We start from the raw sequence: 12,791 nt of genomic DNA on the forward strand, positions 1-12,791 counted from the left end.
CTCCACCCCGCTGTGCCTCCTTCCCTCCCTCCCTCCGACATGGTGTGACTATCCTCCCCTCTGTAAACAGCTGTATTACTCTCTCCACCCCGCGGTGCGTCCTTCCCTCCCTCCCTCCGACATGGTGTGCCTCTCCTGCCCTCCGTATACAGCTGTATTACTCTCTCCACCCCGCTGTGCCTCCTACCTCCTTCCCTCCCTCCGACATGGTGTGCCTCTCCTGCCCTCCGTATACAGCTGTATTACTCTCTCCACCCCGCTGTGCCTCCACCTCCCCCCCCCCTCCGACATGGTGTGACTCTCCTCCCCTCTGTATACAGCTGTATTACTCTCTCCACCCCGCTGTGCCTCCTTCCTTCCCTCCCTCCCTCTGACATGGTGTGACTATCCTCCCCTCTGTATACAGCTGTATTACTCTCTCCACCCCGCGGTGCGTCCTTCCTCTGACATGGTGTGACTCTCTTCCCCTCTGTATACAGCTGTATTACTCTCTCCACCCCGCTGTGCCTCCTACCTCCTTCCCCTCCCTCCGACATGGTGTGACTCTCCTCCCCTCTGTATACAGCTGTATTACTCTCTCCACCCCGCTGTGCCTCCACCTCCTTCCCTCCCTCTGACATGGTGTGACTCTCCTCCCCTCTGTATACAGCTGTATTACTCTCTCCATCCCGCTGTGCCTCCACCTCCTTCCCTCCCTCTGACATGGTGTGACAATCCTCCCCTCTGTATACAGCTGTATTACTCCCTCCACAGTGGTATGACTCTCCTGCCCTCTGTATACAGCTATATTACTCTCTCCACCTCGCTGTGCCTCCTGCCTCTTTCCCTCCCTCCGACATGGTGGGACTCTCCTGCCCTCTGTATACAGCTCTTCTTTCTCCACCCCGCTGTGCCTCCTTTCCTCCCTCCGCCGTGGTGTGACTCTCCTGCCCTCTGTATACAGCTGTATTACTCTCTCCACCCCGCTGTGCCTCCACCTCCTTCCCTCCCTCTGACATGGTGTGACTCTCCTCCCCTCTGTATACAGCTGTATTACTCCCTCCACAGTGGTGTGACTCTCCTGCCCTCTGTATACAGCTGTATTACTCTCTCCACCCCGCTGTGCCTCCACCTCCTTCCCTCCCTCTGCCGTGGTGCGACTCTCCTGCCCTCTGTATACAGCTGTATTACTCTCTCCACCCCGCTGTGCCTCCTTCCTCTGACATGGTGTGACTCTCCTCCCCTCTGTATACAGCTGTATTACTCTCTCCACCCCGCTGTGCCTCCTACCTCCTTCCCTCCCTCCGACATGGTGTGACTCTCCTGCCCTCTGTATACAGCTGTATTACTCTCTCCACCCCGCTGTGCCTCCTTCCCTCCCTCACTCCGACATGGTGTGACTCTCCTGCCCTCCGTATACAGCTGTATTACTCTCTCCACCCCGCTGTACCTCCACCTCCCCCCCCCCCCCCCCCCTCCGACATGGTGTGACTCTCCTGCCCTCTGTATACAGCTGTATTACTCTCTCCACCCCGCTGTGCCTCCTTCCCTCCCTCACTCCGACATGGTGTGACTCTCCTGCCCTCCGTATACAGCTGTATTACTCTCTCCACCCCGCTGTACCTCCACCTCCCCCCCCCCCCCCACTCCGACATGGTGTGACTCTCCTCCCCTCTGTATACAGCTGTATTACTCTCTCCACCCCGCTGTGCCTCCAGTTCCTTCCCTCCCTCCGACATGGTGCGACTCTCCTGCCCTCTGTATACAGCTGTATTACTCTCTCCACCCCGCTGTGCCTCCACCTCCTTCCCCCCCCCCCCCCCCCCTCCGACATGGTGTGACTCTCCTCCCCTCTGTATACAGCTGTCTTACTCTCTCCACCCCGCTGTGCCTCCAGTTCCTTCCCTCCCTCCGCCGCGGTGTGACTCTCCTGCCCTCTGTATACAGCTGTATTACTCTCTCCACCCCGCTGTGCCTCCTTTCCTTCATCCGCCGTGGTGTGACTCTCCTGCCCTCTGTATACAGCTGTATTACTCTCTCCACCCCGCTGTGCCTCCTTCCTTCCCTCCACAGTGGTGTGACTCCTCTCTCTCCACACTGCTGTGCCTCCTTCCTTCCCTCCACAGTGGTGTGCCTCCTTCCCTCCCTCCACACTGCTGTGACTGCTCTCTCTCCACACTGCTGTGCCTCCTTCCTTCCCTCCACACTGCTGTGCCTCCTTCCCTCCCTCCACAGTGGTGTGCCTCCTTCCCTCCCTCCACACTGCTGTGACTCCTCTCTCTCCACACTGCTGTGCCTCCTTCCCTCCCTCCACAGTGGTGTGACTCCTCTCTCTTCACACTGCTGTGCCTCCTTCCCTCCCTCCGCAGTGGTGTGACTCCTCTCTCTTCACACTGCTGTGCCTCCTTCCCTCCCTCCACAGTGGTGTGCCTCCTTACCTCCCTCCACAGTGCTGTGACTCCTCTCTCTCCACACTGCTGTGCCTCCTGCCTCCTTTCCTCTCCACATTGATGTGCCTCCTACCCTCCCTCCGCTGTGGCGTAACTCTCTTCCCCATACGGAGCTGTATTACTCTCGCCTCTCTCCACCCCGCTGTGCCTTCCGCCTCTTTCCGCCCCTCCGGCGTGGTGTGACTTTCCTCTCTTCCCCCCTCTCCTCTCTCTCCACCCCACTGTGCCTCCTGCCTCCTTCCCTCCCTCCTCCTTGGCGCGATTCTTATCACTCTCATTGTCTCAGTCAGGGAACTCTACATTTAACCGTGCGAAGCTGCTGAACGTAGGGGTGAAGGAAGCCATGCGGGACGAGGACTGGGACTGTCTCTTCCTCCATGACGTAGATCTCATCCCCGAGAATGACCACAACGTTTACGTGTGTGACCCCTGGAGTCCTAAGCACGCCTCGGTCGCCATGAACAAGTTCAGATACAGGTGTGAGGCAGAGCGCGTGTCCCTGCTCATCTCATTCCCCCCCAGCCTCCTCCGAACTCCCACCCGCCATCTGACTCATTCCTTCCCAGTCTCTTCCCACCATCTGCCCGGCTCTGTCTTCTCTCTCTCGTTATGTAATCTCCCTCTGTTTCCACCAACAGCCTCCCGTACCCGCAGTATTTCGGTGGGGTGTCCGCCCTCACCCCTGAACAATATATGAAAATGAACGGCTTCCCTAACGAGTATTGGGGCTGGGGAGGAGAGGACGACGATATCGCCACCAGGTGGGTAGCGGTTCCCCCTCTCACCCCCGCCATGCAGCTCCTCTTCTCCGCACACGCATGTCGTTCTCTGGATCTACCCTCCACGCCTGTGTCACGTTGCTCCATGCGTTTGATGTTTAGGAATATTCTCATGTTACAACTTTTCTTTCTTTTTCTTTTCATCTCTTTACATTTTGTATCATTTCCTCAATTCCAGTTGAGTTGACACTTTAGCCACGATCGCCGCCTCCCCTGATTAGCATATATGTAGGGATTCCCGTGCCGGGTAACCCTGTAATTTGCCAGAACTCGCCCCCGTCAGCGCCCCGATTCTTTCAGCCGTCAGGAGGCGGGAGCAGAGGCAGGGTGAGTTTCGGGTCACTGTTCGGAGCCATAGCGCCGTCCTATCGGCACGGTCAGTAGACACGGGTGTGGCACTGATGGAATGTTAGGTTTTCCCGTGGTTGTCCGCACTGCGATCCCCGTTATGCTGGTTGGGGGAGGGCGGTGTTGGCTAAAGATTACATTTATGTTATATTATTTTCAGATTTATTCTATTACCCTAAATCAGGTTATAGAATAAGCCCCAGTGAGCGATGCTGGAGCTGCCTCCATTGTATTTTGTTACCATGACGTCTGTCTCACCTCTCCGTCTCTCTCTCCACGCTGTCGCTCCTCACGCCGGGACCCGCATGCTCCTCTCTCTGTCATCATCTGGATTTGTTTTTTGTTTGGTTTTCCTTTTCCTTCCATCCTTCTTTTTTTCTTTTTTACATCATTTCTGTAAAAGGCAGGTGACCAGGACAGGTAGGTACCGGAACGCTGGCGGGACGCCTGTAAGCATAGACGTGTGACTTTCCAGGACAGACCGGTGACTAAGCACTGAGAACAGGGTGTTGTTGGCTTTCTATAGGCAGGGGAACCTCACCATGGGAGGGTAGAGCAGAGCATTGTAGGTCATGTGCACACAGAAGAGCAGGGCATGAGGGGTCATCTGTACACAGGGAGAGCAGAGCATGGGGGGTCATCTGTACACAAGAGAGCAGAGCGTGGGGGGGTCATCTGTACACAGGGAGAGCAGAGCGTGGGGGGTAATCTGTACACAGGGAGAGCAGAGCGTGGGGGGGGGGGTCATCTGTACACAGGAGAGCAGAGCATGGGGGGGTCATCTGTACACAGGAAGAGCAGTGCGTGGGGGGGTCATCTGTACACAGGGAGAGCAGAGCATGGGGGGGTCATCTGTACACAGGGAGAGCAGAGCATGGGGGGGGTCATCTGTACACAGGGAGAGCAGAGCATGGGGGGGTCATCTGTACACAGGGAGAGCAGAGCGTGGGGGGGTCATCTGTACACAGGAGAGCAGAGCATGGGGAGTAATCTGTACACAGGGAGAGCAGAGCATGGGGGGGTCATCTGTACACAGGGAGAGCAGAGCATGGGGGGGTCATCTGTACACAGGGAGAGCAGAGCATGGGGGGGTCATCTGTACACAGGGAGAGCAGAGCATGGGGGTGGGTCATCTGTACACAGGGAAAGCAGAGCATGGGGGGGTCATCTATACACAGGGAGAGCAGAGCATGGGGGGGTCATCTATACACAGGGAGAGCAGAGCATGGGGGGGTCATCTATACACAGGGAGAGCAGAGCATGGGGGGGGTCATCTGTACACAGGAGAGCAGAGCGTGGGGGGGTCATCTGTACACAGGAGAGCAGAGCGTGGGGGGGGTCATCTGTACACGGGAGAGCAGAGCATGGGGGGGTCATCTGTACACAGGGAGAGCAGAGCATGGGGGGGTCATCTGTACACAGGGAGAGCAGAGTATGGGGGGGTCATCTGTAAGGAGAGCAGAGCATGAGGGGTCATCTGTACACGAGAGCAGAGCGTGGGGGGGTCATCTGTACACAGGGAGAGCAGAGCATGGGGGGTCATCTGTACACAAGAGAGCAGAGCATGGGGGGGGTCATCTGTACACAGGGAGAGCAGAGCATGGGGGGGGTCATCTGTACACAGGGAGAGCAGAGCATGGGGGGGTCATCTGTACACAGGGAGAGCAGAGCGTGGGGGGGGTCATCTGTACACAGGAGAGCAGAGCATGGGGAGTAATCTGTACACAGGGAGAGCAGAGCATGGGGGGGTCATCTGTACACAGGGAGAGCAGAGCATGGGGGGGTCATCTGTACACAGGGAGAGCAGAGCATGGGGGTGGGTCATCTGTACACAGGGAAAGCAGAGCATGGGGGGGTCATCTATACACAGGGAGAGCAGAGCATGGGGGGGTCATCTATACACAGGGAGAGCAGAGCATGGGGGGGTCATCTATACACAGGGAGAGCAGAGCATGGGGGGGGTCATCTGTACACAGGAGAGCAGAGCGTGGGGGGGGTCATCTGTACACGGGAGAGCAGAGCGTGGGGGGGTCATCTGTACACGGGAGAGCAGAGCGTGGGGGGGTCATCTGTACACAGGGAGAGCAGAGCATGGGGGGTCATCTGTACACAGGGAGAGCAGAGCATGGGGGGGTCATCTGTACACAGGGAGAGCAGAGCATGGGGGGGTCATCTGTACACAGGGAGAGCAGAGCATGGGGGTGGGTCATCTGTACACAGGGAAAGCAGAGCATGGGGGGGTCATCTATACACAGGGAGAGCAGAGCATGGGGGGGGTCATCTGTACACAGGAGAGCAGAGCGTGGGGGGGTCATCTGTACACGGGAGAGCAGAGCGTGGGGGGGGGTCATCTGTACACGGGAGAGCAGAGCATGGGGGGGTCATCTGTACACAGGGAGAGCAGAGCATGGGGGGTCATCTGTACACAGGGAGAGCAGAGCATGGGGGGTCATCTGTACACAGGGAGAGCAGAGCATGGGGGGTCATCTGTACACAGGGAGAGCAGAGCATGGGGGGGTCATCTATACACAGCGAGAGCAGAGCATGGGGGGTCATCTATACACAGGGAGAGCAGAGCATTGGGGGGGTTCATCTGTACTCGGAGAGCAGAGCATGTGGGGGGGGGGTCATCTGTACACAGGGAGAGCAGAGCATGTGAGGTCATCTGTACACAGTGAGAGCAGAGCATGGGGGGGTCATCTGTACACAGGGAGAGCAGAGCGTGGGGGGGTCATCTGTACACAGGGAGAGCAGAGCGTGGGGGGGTCATCTGTACACAGGGAGAGCAGAGCGTGGGTGGGTCATCTGTACACAGGGAGACCAGAGCATGGGTGGGTCATCTGTACACAGGGAGAGCAGAGCATGGGGGGGTCCTCTGTACACAGGAGACCAGAGCATGGGTGGGTCATCTGTACACAGGGAGAGCAGAGCATGGGGGGGGTCATCTGTACACAGGGAGAGCAGAGCATCGGGGGGGGGGGTCCTCTGTACACAGGGAGAGCAGAGCGTGGGGGTCCTCTGTACACAGGGAGAGCAGAGCGTGAGGGGGGGTCCTCTGTACACAGGAGAGCAGAGCGTGGGGGGGTCCTCTGTACACAGGGAGAGCAGAGCATGGGGGGGTATTCTGTACACAGGGAGAGCAGAGCGTGGGGGGGTCATCTGTACACAGGGAGAGCAGAGCATGGGGGGTCATCTGTACACAGGGAAAGCAGAGCATGGGGGGTCATCTATACACAGGAGAGCAGAGCGTGGGGGGGGGTCATCTGTACATAGGGAGAGCAGAGCATCGGGGGGGGGTCCTCTGTACACAGGGAGAGCAGAGCGTGGGGGTCCTCTGTACACAGGGAGAGCAGAGCGTGAGGGGGGGTCCTCTGTACACAGGAGAGCAGAGCGTGGGGGGGTCCTCTGTACACAGGGAGAGCAGAGCATGGGGGGGTATTCTGTACACAGGGAGAGCAGAGCGTGGGGGGGTCATCTGTACACAGGGAGAGCAGAGCGTGGGGGGTAATCTGTACACAGGGAGAGCAGAGCGTCAGGGGTAGATCACACTCGAGCACAGATGTAGACGTTATATATAGATGACGGAGGGTATATAGGACGCTGTTGTATATAGATGACGGAGGGTATATAGGACGCTGTTGGCCGCGTGCATTAGAGGAAGGGAGCTGTCTCTGTTCCGTGGCGTCTGTATGAAGGACGGGTTTACACTAAAACCAGCATTACAAGTATTTTGGATTCTTTCAGGGAAAAGGCAGAGCATTATGGGTCACTACACCTGTGCAGTGCATTGTGGGTAGTTTGTGTGAAGATAAATGAATGTGCCTATAGGTGGCAGTCTGTCTGGTACAGAATGTCCCATGTGTCCTGCCCTCCTCCGCCTCTCTGTATTGTGTGACCCGCCTATGCTGTCACCTGGGAATTTCCCAGCATTCCCAGCTCCCCAACATGCAACTGGGATCTTACAGGGGTGACAGGTGACCCTGCTACTGTGTGTACGCCCACCAAAGGGCACTTACAGGGTGCACAGATGACCCTATTACTCGGTGTATGCCCACATTAGAGGGGAGACAGGTGACCCCATTAAGACTGTCTGTTTTTGTTAGATGAGTTAGTGTAGTTTGTGTACTCGGTATGTGTGTAGATGAGTTAGTGCAGTGTGTACACTCGGTATGTGTGTAGATGAGTTAGTGCAGTGTGTATACTCGGTATGGGTGTAGATGAGTTAGTGCAGTGTGTATACTCGGTGTGTGTGTAGATGAGTTAGTGCACTGTGTATACTCGGTATGGGTGTAGATGAGTTAGTGCAGTGTGTGTACTCGGTATGTGTGTAGATGAGTTAGTGCAGTGTGTACACTCGGTATGGGTGTAGATGAGTTAGTGCACTGTGTATACTCAGTATGGGTGTAGATGAGTTAGTGCAGTGTGTGTACTCGGTATGTGTGTAGATGAGTTAGTGTAGTGTGTACACTCGGTATGTGTGTAGATGAGTTAGTGCACTGTGTATACTCGGTATGGGTGTAGATGAGTTAGTGCAGTGTGTGTACTCGGTATGGGTGTAGATGAGTTAGTGCAGTGTGTACACTCGGTATGGGTGTAGATGAGTTAGTGCAGTGTGTACACTCGGTATGGGTGTAGATGAGTTAGTGCAGTGTGTACACTCGGTATGGGTGTAGATGAGTTAGTGCAGTGTGTACACTCGGTATGGGTGTAGATGAGTTAGTGTAGTGTGTACACTCGGTATGTGTGTAGATGAGATAGTGCAGTGTGTACACTCGGTATGGGTGTAGATGAGTTAGTGCAGTGTGTACACTCGGTATGGGTGTAGATGAGTTAGTGCAGTGTGTATACTCGGTATGTGTGTAGATGAGTTAGTGCAGTGTGTACACTCGGTATGGGTGTAGATGAGTTAGTGCACTGTGTATACTCGGTATGGGTGTAGATGAGTTAATGCACTGTGTATACTCGGTATGGGTGTAGATGAGTTAGTGCACTGTGTATATTCGGTATGGGTGTAGATGAGTTAGTGTAGTGCGTATACTCGGTGTGGGTGTAGATGAGTTAGTGCAGTGTGTATACTCGGTATGGGTGTAGATGAGTTAGTGCACTGTGTATACTCTGTATGTGTGTAGATGAGTTAGTGCAGTGTGTATACTCGGTATGTGTGTAGATGAGTTAGTGCACTGTGTATACTCGGTATGGGTGTAGATGAGTTAGTGCAGTGCGTATACTCGGTATGGGTGTAGATGAGTTAGTGTAGTGTGTATACTCGGTATGGGTGTAGATGAGTTAGTGCAGTGTGTACACTCGGTATGTGTGTAGATGAGTTAGTGCAGTGTGTATACTCGGTATGGGTGTAGATGAGTTAGTGCAGTGTGTATACTCGGTATGGGTGTAGATGAGTTAGTGCAGTGTGTATACTCGGTATGGGTGTAATGAGTTAGTGCAGTGTGTACACTGGGTATGTGTGTAGATGAGTTAGTGCAGTGTGTATACTCGGTATGTGTGTAGATGAGTTAGTGCAGTGTGTATACTCTGTATGTGTGTAGATGAGTTAGTGTAGTGTGTATACTTAATCGAGACCCTGGACTAGGGGCGGTATCCTAGACAAAGGGCTGGAAATAGCCCGAAACGTGTTGGACGCTCATAGCCATACACATACTGGACTCATCTACAGACATACCGAGTGTACACACTACACTAACTTATCAAAGACCAGCGCCGCTGCCCGGAGGAACACGCGCCGAAGTACTGCTCACTGAACATCAAGGGAACTCTGTGTGTAGATGAGTTAGTGCAGTGTGTATACTGTGTGTAGATGAGTTAGTGCAGTGTGTATACTGTGTGTAGATGAGTTAGTGCAGTGTGTATACTGTGTGTAGACGAGATAGTGTAGTGTGTACACTCTGTGTGTAGATGAGATAGTGTAGTGTGTACACTCGGTATGTGTGTAGATGAGATAGTGTAGTGTGTACACTCGGTATGTGTGTAGATGAGTTAGTGCACTGTGTATACTCGGTATGGGTGTAGATGAGTTAGTGTAGTGCGTATACTCGGTGTGGGTGTAGATGAGTTAGTGCACTGTGTATACTCGGTATGGGTGTAGATGAGTTAGTGTAGTGCGTATACTCGGTGTGGGTGTAGATGAGTTAGTGTAGTGCGTATACTCGGTATGGGTGTAGATGAGTTAGTGCAGTGTGTATACTCGGTATGGGTGTAGATGAGTTAGTGCACTGTGTATACTCTGTATGGGTGTAGATGAGTTAGTGCAGTGTGTATACTCGGTATGTGTGTAGATGAGTTAGTGCACTGTGTATACTCGGTATGGGTGTAGATGAGTTAGTGCAGTGCGTATACTCGGTATGGGTTAGATGAGTTAGTGTAGTGTGTATACTCGGTATGGGTGTAGATGAGTTAGTGCAGTGTGTACACTCGGTATGTGTGTAGATGAGTTAGTGCAGTGTGTATACTCGGTATGGGTGTAGATGAGTTAGTGCAGTGTGTATACTCGGTATGGGTGTAGATGAGTTAGTGCAGTGTGTATACTCGGTATGGGTGTAATGAGTTAGTGCAGTGTGTACACTCGGTATGTGTGTAGATGAGTTAGTGCAGTGTGTATACTCGGTATGTGTGTAGATGAGTTAGTGCAGTGTGTATACTCGGTATGGGTGTAGTTGAGTTAGTGCAGTGTGTACACTCGGTATGTGTGTAGATGAGTTAGTGCAGTGTGTACACTGGGTATGTGTGTAGATGAGTTAGTGCAGTGTGTATACTCGGTATGTGTGTAGATGAGTTAGTGCAGTGTGTATACTCTGTATGTGTGTAGATGAGTTAGTGTAGTGTGTATACTTAATCGAGACCCTGGACTAGGGGCGGTATCCTAGACAAAGGGCTGGAAATAGCCCGAAACGTGTTGGACGCTCATAGCCATACACATACTGGACTCATCTACAGACATACCGAGTGTACACACTACACTAACTTATCAAAGACCAGCGCCGCTGCCCGGAGGAACACGCGCCGAAGTACTGCTCACTGAACATCAAGGGAACTCTGTGTGTAGATGAGTTAGTGCAGTGTGTATACTGTGTGTAGATGAGTTAGTGCAGTGTGTATACTGTGTGTAGATGAGTTAGTGCAGTGTGTATACTCTATGGGGGTAATTCTGAGTTGATCGCAGCAGCAATTTTGTTAGCAGTTGGGCAAAACCATGTGCAGTGCAGGGGGGGCAGATGTAACATGTGCAGAGAGAGTTAGATTTGGGTGGGGTGTGTTCAAACAGAAATCTAAATTGCAGAGTAAAAATTAAGCAGCCAGTATTTACCCTGCACAGAAACAATATAACCCACCCAAATCTAACTCTCTCTGCACATGTTACATCTGCAAATTTGCTGCTGCGATCAACTCTGAATTACCCCCCATATGTGTGTACAGTAGATGAGTTAGTGCAGTGTGTATACTCTGTATGTGTGTAGCTGTGTTAGTGTAGTGTGTATACTCTGTATGTGTGTAGATAGTGCAGTGTGTATACTCTGTATGTGTGTAGATAGTGTAGTGTGTATATTCTGTATGTGTGTAGCTGTGTTAGTGTAGTGTCTTTCTCATTATCATTTGACCATTATTTCCCTGCTGAAAGCCGCAATACCGCCTTCGCACCCCACCATGCCCGACTACATCTGGGTAGACACAGTAACGCCACATTGCCTCTGCAGAACAATCACAAATGGCGTGCGTGAAATCGGTAATGTCACTTGTCATCTGTGCAATTTCTCTTTTACAGTTTCTTTCTGTTTCGACCCCATTAACCACGCTGGCATTTGTTGCTCTGCAGAGAGGACAGTTGTTGCTCTGCAGAGAGGACAGTTGTTGCTCTGCAGAGAGCGCGCTTCTGGGGCCTGATGCTGATTTGGAAGAAAGGCAGTAATAGCTAGTAACCTTGGGGGTCATTCCGAATTGATCGCTCGCTAGCAACTTTTTGCAGCGCTGCGATCAGGTTAAAACTCTGCAAAACTGCGCATGCGTATGCACCGCAATGCGCAGGCGCGTCGTTCGAGTACAAAGAGGATCGGTGCAGGGCGATGGATTTAATGAAGAATCCATTCGCACAGCCGATCGCAAGGAGATTGACAGGAAGAGGGTGTTTGTGGGTGGCAACTGACCGTTTTCAGGGAGTAGTAGGAAAAACGCAGGCGTGTCCACGTGTTTGCAGGGCGGGTATCGGACGTCAATTTCGGGACCAAAAAGACTGATGTGATCGCAGCGGATGAGTAAGTCCAGAGCTACTCAGAAACTGCAAAAATCTTTTTTGCACTGCTCGGCTGCAGAAGAGTTCGCACACTTGCAAAGCGAAAATACACTCCCCTATGGGCGGCGACTATCTGACGCAGCGCTGCAAAAAGTTGCTAGCGAGCGATCAACTCGGAATGAGGGCCCTTGTCTGGAACAAACCATGTTGCAGTGCAAATACAGCTTCATTGTCACACTGTAATCTAGCTTTCAGCGTGGACACACCCCACTCACATCTAATCTCTCTGCACATGTTACATCTGCCCCACCAGCACTTCACATGGTTTTGCCCTGTTGCTTACTTCCCCGCTGAGTTCCTGTGAGGGCAGAGCCTTCCTAACCTCTGTCTTGTGATAATTATACACAGCGTCTCCCCCTCTTCTGCTCAGGGTCCGTCTGGCTGGCATGAAGATCAGTCGCCCTCCTGTGTCTGTGGGCCATTATAAGATGGTGAAGCACAAGGGCGATACGGGAAATGAAGAAAATCCGCACAGGTGAGACGGGCAGTGCAGGCTCACGATTGGTGGGATGGTCACTGATACCTATTAGAGGGGAACGGCTGGGTGTTATAACGCTGCAGTCATGTGACCGTCTGCGTCATTAATAATATCACTGTATAGCTGGAGGTATATTATGGCTTATAACATGATTATTAGAGAGCCACGTGGTTATACCCAGTGTTACCTAGTGTGCCCAGCTCCTTGAGACGACACCTGGTGCGAGAGTGACACCTACAGGCTGGGAGCAGGCATTACATATCATGAAATTAGATGTTTGCTGTTATCTGGCACATATTCTATCCGGACATGGGAGGTTGTGTTTTTTTGAAGCAGTTATAAATTGCAAATTAATAGACGTGCGGCCCGGTTACCGTCACATAAACGCATGCCCACTTTCTGCTGCTGGCCAGTGCCTCCCTATACAGCTGTCTTGTAGGACGATTTACAAGATT

General features: G+C 52.9%; 1 protein-coding gene across 2 annotated transcripts in view; it reads left to right on the plus strand.

Annotated features, from left to right (window-relative positions):
- The window catches only part of B4GALT3 (beta-1,4-galactosyltransferase 3), a 49,682-nt gene that overhangs the window by 34,848 nt on the left and 2,043 nt on the right, over nucleotides 1–12,791 (plus strand). For both annotated transcript variants that reach the window (XM_063946803.1, XM_063946804.1), the window contains exons 4-6: nucleotides 2,716–2,906; nucleotides 3,068–3,190; nucleotides 12,229–12,333. In XM_063946803.1, the coding sequence (XP_063802873.1) occupies nucleotides 2,716–2,906; nucleotides 3,068–3,190; nucleotides 12,229–12,333 (419 nt within the window). The remainder of the gene's footprint in view (nucleotides 1–2,715; nucleotides 2,907–3,067; nucleotides 3,191–12,228; nucleotides 12,334–12,791) is intronic.

This window comes from Pseudophryne corroboree, chromosome 12 (assembly GCF_028390025.1).
Source record: "Pseudophryne corroboree isolate aPseCor3 chromosome 12, aPseCor3.hap2, whole genome shotgun sequence".
In the NCBI taxonomy this organism is placed as follows: Eukaryota; Metazoa; Chordata; class Amphibia; order Anura; family Myobatrachidae; genus Pseudophryne; species Pseudophryne corroboree.